This window comes from Orbicella franksi, chromosome 3 (genome assembly GCF_964199315.1).
Source record: "Orbicella franksi chromosome 3, jaOrbFran1.1, whole genome shotgun sequence".
Taxonomy (NCBI): domain Eukaryota; kingdom Metazoa; phylum Cnidaria; class Anthozoa; order Scleractinia; family Merulinidae; genus Orbicella; species Orbicella franksi.
In genome coordinates, this window is record NC_138147.1 from 22,253,616 (window position 1) to 22,258,600 (window position 4,985).

Here is a 4,985-nt window from a genome sequence, read left to right on the forward strand (position 1 = left end):
ACACCCACTGAACAGCTCATTCATCTTAGGACTTAAGGAAGAATTCAAATGAAAGGTCAATCCCTATTGAAGTCTATCCCTACCTAAGGTATAGAAAAACTTTAACACTTTCCCAAAAAGTACATCAAAGGCTTGTATTATTGTCTAAAAAGTGTTACATGATTCGATTAGGAGTCCTTGTTGCTATACAGACGCTCACCTAATTACATTCCAAGTCGGTCGCACTCATTAGTTGCGAGAGAGGCGAAGGACACAACTAAATCGAATAGTTAAGACATACCATGAGGTAGTTCCAAGGAGGCTTTGATCTTTTCTGGCATCAAAAGTGCAAGACACAGCATTTTAACTTTGCTTTCGCAAGTCAATTATCTTTCTAAACTCTTCTCCTGAAACTGTCGTTTGTTTAATTCAAAAGAAATTCCTTCCTTCCAAGACAAAACGGAAAATTACACCCGATCGCCCTCCAGAATTTTGTGGCAACTCGGTAGCGCTAAAATTAGATCTGAGTGAATAAACCAATCAAATGGGAGCATGGGTGAACCGTTGGGATTTGTGATTGGCAGGCTGAACAGCCTCGTTTATATAGGCTCACTCCGTGTTTAAGTCGCCTAAAGTCGCCTTAAGTTACGGCGACTTAAGTTTCAGAGTAGGCCTTGCGTTCATGCTTACACTAAATGCACTTCAATGATTCGCCTTGTGAGCTTATTTGTCGAATACAAAAGGTTTAATGATCATTAAACGCCGTGTACGTGGAAAGCATGCTACCGAAAACACGCAAACGCATCAGCTCTCGCAGCGTATCAGGTGATTTTATTGCTTCTGTCGAATGAAGATGCATTTCAACACAAATTTTATGAATGCTTCAATTGATGAATAATCAAGTAGGTAAAATCATGATCGTAATCAGGGTGAGAAAATGGGCATTTTGCCATTATCAGTAGATTCACGTAAGCGTCAATTCATTTACTTTTTTGAAGATCGCAGCGAGAGGAGAGAACCAACAGAAGGCCGAATGCAAAATAACTCTGAAAGAACAAGCTGTAGGACTTTGTAACGATCATTTCACAAATTAGAGCTCTGAGTTTGTAAATAGTTAAGGATTAGTTGACGGCAATTAAAAAACATTTGTTCGTTCATTTCCTCGATCTTGTCGACTTACATAACTTTACGCGTTAATGACCCCAGGGAGATTATTTTGCAATAACAAAGAAGCAGTGGAAAACTCTATTGTGTTTGAACAAATAGTCGTTTTGTTCTGTCGATTTTGTTAATAGACCAAACAGAAATCGATTTGTTCACAATCATAGATTCTTATAATTAAAATGGCTGATGAATCCGCGATCGATATAGACTTTGCCCAAGGCACTAAAGCCAATAGTAATCACGCCATTTAAATATCGAGACAAATACAAATTGATGGTCCATACACTGATAAGTTCCATTTCATCCGCATAATTAGTGTTGCCCAGGCAGAAAATTAATTAAGCAATAATAATAATAATAATAATAATGTATATTTTTTCTCTGTTACGAATTTACCCTGCTGAAATGTTGTTCTTTCTATCCTATTCAATAATGGGCCAAACTGGACAGGGGCTCCGTTTCATGATGTCATCCCCTAAAACTAATCCATGCCATCAATTTATTTTTAACCTCTCACCCCGATGATGTCATCTTCCGAAAGGGGAAATATCCTTACCCTACAGTAGAAACATGATATCATCAATGCCCTAAGAACCTTACGCAAACACCCCTCACCCCAATGATGTGATCTTCCGCAAGCGGAATCCGCTCGGGGATTATGACGTCATAAACGCCCCTCAGCACCCCAAACGACCTTACGCATGCGTCTCGGCGCAGAAGCCTCACTCTATAACTACTAACACAAGGTTCAACCGTGGAGAAGATTCCTGTGTAGCTCAAAGAACAAATAAGCATTCAAAGTGTTTGTAACCAGCGAGTGAGAGAAAGAAAAGTACACAAATAAGCCATTAGGAAAGACTCTGGTTGTCACGTATTGCAAAGCACGTTACCAGTCATCAGTTCGTATAGTGTGATCGTCCGGGTGACTTGACTCTGAAGATGACTTCCGCTCAGGTTGTCGAAACGTCAGTCACCAACAACAGTTCTTTTCAGAACTACCCTCACCCGGACGATCACACTATACAAACTACTGACACTCCTGGATTCAAACCATTTACTATGTTACCAGTTATCGTCTGGAATAATGCAGCCTATCAATAAGCTTGAATCAACCCGAGGGGAGGCTGGTACCCGAGGCCTCTTACATGCAGCTCATGCAGCCAGATCGAAGTTTGCTTCGGTCGTCACAGTACCAGAAAACACTGATGTGTTGATACTTCTTTTGGCCTTCAATAGCTTTTTATTCCTTCTTCAGTATTATTTAAATGTGTTTCACACACCAGAGTCAAGTACACGGATATCTCAGGAGTTACTGTAGTTAGCAGCATTGGAGCAAGTGTATGCATATCACTGCCTGGCTTTCATGCATGCACTGCGTGCTACACTGTTAGTGCTTTTGCCGGACGGAGAAAGGTAGCAGGGTATCGAATTGTAAAGCGAAATGCTGAATTTCAAGAAATTCTCCAGCAACAGGGTATGGACTGGAATCTTTCCGATCACCTGTACCATAGTCTTCAGAAATTTACATGTGCCATGTACTGCAGAAACTCTGGGAAAATTGACATCAACGAGCTGCGATACCGACTGTTCTGTTTGAAGAGGGGAGACGCTCAATCCAACCAGCTGCCACCCTGCAACCCTGCAAGTTAATTACCAGGCTGCTGTCTGGAGACGAAGTTTACAAAGGTGCCCAGACATCCCATCGCCAGTGGGATTTGGCTGATGTAATGAAGATAACAAACTGGTCGTAGACTGGATGGGCGGTCACCCGGCTTCGCAAGTAGTTCTAGAACTACTATCTTGCCAGTGCAGTAGGTCCTGCAAACTTTCATAGAGCTCCTCTATTGTCAATGGCCGGAAATGTACTGAGCTAAAGATTGCACAAACAGGCTTGATGAAGACGACGATGTTTTATCCGTTGACGACAGTGACGATGAAGATGGCGAAAGGTAAACGTCTCATAAAAATGCCGCGCTACAAGACTTGGAAACATGGGTAAACATGGAGAAGTTAGAGTCAAACCAGGAGCCAAGATTGGGCACTTCAGACACGGGCTTAATGTCTGTTGTGCCAACACGGACTGTACAAGGATTAATTTTCAACAGTTGTTGTCTAGATCCGATAATAAGAAATTCAGTCTTATCATCATTAATTTTTAGTTTGTCCTGGTACATCCATTTTGTTAAGTCACTAATGCATCTTTCCATGACGCACACCGCCTCTGCCTGATCCGTCGGACTGTTGGGATTACAAGCCAAGTAGAGTTGAGTGTCATCAGCGAAGCAATGAACGTTAGGTAGGTGCGCGTGTATTATCTCGAAGAGATTTGAGGCGTAAACCACAAAAAGAAGCGGACCTAGATATCTTCCCTGTGGAACACCGAAGCGCAAATCAAAGCTATCTGATTTAATCCCATCGAACAAAATACGTTGGCTACGCCCTAACAAGTACGACGAAAACCACTCTAGAGTCTCTCCGTGTATGCCGAAGCTTGATCCATGATCCACTGTGTCGGATGCGGCACTTAAATCTAAGGGGACAAGTAGAGTAACACGCTGCGAGTTCATATTTAAAAGAATATCATAAGCGAATTTGACTAACGCTGTCTCCGTACTGTGGTGTCGACGCTATGCAGATTGCGACAGCGGATAAAGACCTGACCGGACGATGTGGTCTTATGACTGATTAAATACAGCACGCTCTGTAAGCTTAGGGATGTAGGCCAAATTGCTCACGGGACGCAAGTTCTTAAACACTGAATCAAGACCCAATTTCTTCAGCAGAGGTATAACCACAGCCTCTTTCGAGCTTACAGGAAAAATTCCTGAATCCAACGAGATGTCAATTATTTCCGTAACCACTGGAATAAGAGGCTCAACACAGGACTTTAGTAGAGGTGAGGGGATAGGATGGAGGCAGCAAGATGTAGATTAGAGTTCGCAATAAGCATGCACACATCGTCTTCCGTCAGTGGCGCAAATGTCTCAATAAATAATGGAGTTGGTGAATCGCTATTGGTATCACTATCATCCGGGACAGTACATTGATCAAACTCATCTCGTAGTCGAGAAACGTTTTACACAGAGTACTTCCCTAAGTCATTTGCAAGCGCTGATTTCAGTATCCGAGTAGTCTGAAAAGCACAGTGTATTCTCTTCCACTAAAAGGTCTTTCACAGCTCGAAATACCTTTCCTTGACGATCAGCATTTTGATCGATGAATTCAGCGAGAACTGATTTAGCTTCTTTTAGCAAATGTGTGACATAAGTTTTGCGTTCTGTTTAATATTGTAATGCGCTTTTGATCATTGAAATATAAATAAATTATTACTATTATTATTATTATTATAATTATAACCATAGGAAAAATATGAAACAACTTTCCTTATACACGCTCTTTTCGGTTACGTTCGTGCGGTTTAGTTCCGAACAATGCACTAATATTAATGTATCAAGTAACTGATTGTGGTTGTCATGGAAACCTTATATGCTTTAGGTAAAATAAATTAGCTACTATTTTTGTCCAAAAATTAAACATGAGCCTTTGTTTACATTTAAGTGATGATGTTTGATTGATGCGAAAAGGACAAGTCTCCAATGTGCTTGGTACTAGGATGACTTCAGATTGGGTGATACAGAACAAAGAAGACTCATCAAGGGAGCTAATTGAAACTCATGACCTGAATAATTAACCCAAGCCAGTGCTAGAGTGATCTACAAGATTGAACTTTTCTGACAACGTATATTGTGGTTCATATTTTTTTTAAATTAGGAAGTGGAAAACTTTATTTTCAGTGACTTTTATTTCAGTTGTGGACTCATTGCCCATTTCCGTTTCCACGG

The 4,985-nt window shown here is 41.0% G+C and overlaps 1 protein-coding gene across 1 annotated transcript; it reads right to left on the reverse strand.

The window, feature by feature from the left end:
- Positions 1-964: 964 nt before the first annotated feature.
- Positions 965-4,356, reverse strand: LOC145483114 (uncharacterized). Its single transcript, XM_081461716.1, has one exon. The coding sequence runs from the start codon at positions 3,708-3,710 to the stop codon at positions 3,102-3,104; it is 609 nt and encodes a 202-aa protein (XP_081317842.1). The 5' UTR covers positions 3,711-4,356; the 3' UTR covers positions 965-3,101.
- Positions 4,357-4,985: the final 629 nt, after the last annotated feature.

What these genes read in the sequence shown, in the direction of transcription:
- LOC145483114 (XM_081461716.1), bottom strand. Translation starts at nt 3,710, where the DNA reads ATGAACTCGCAGCGTGTTACTCTACTTGTCCCCTTAGATTTAAGTGCC.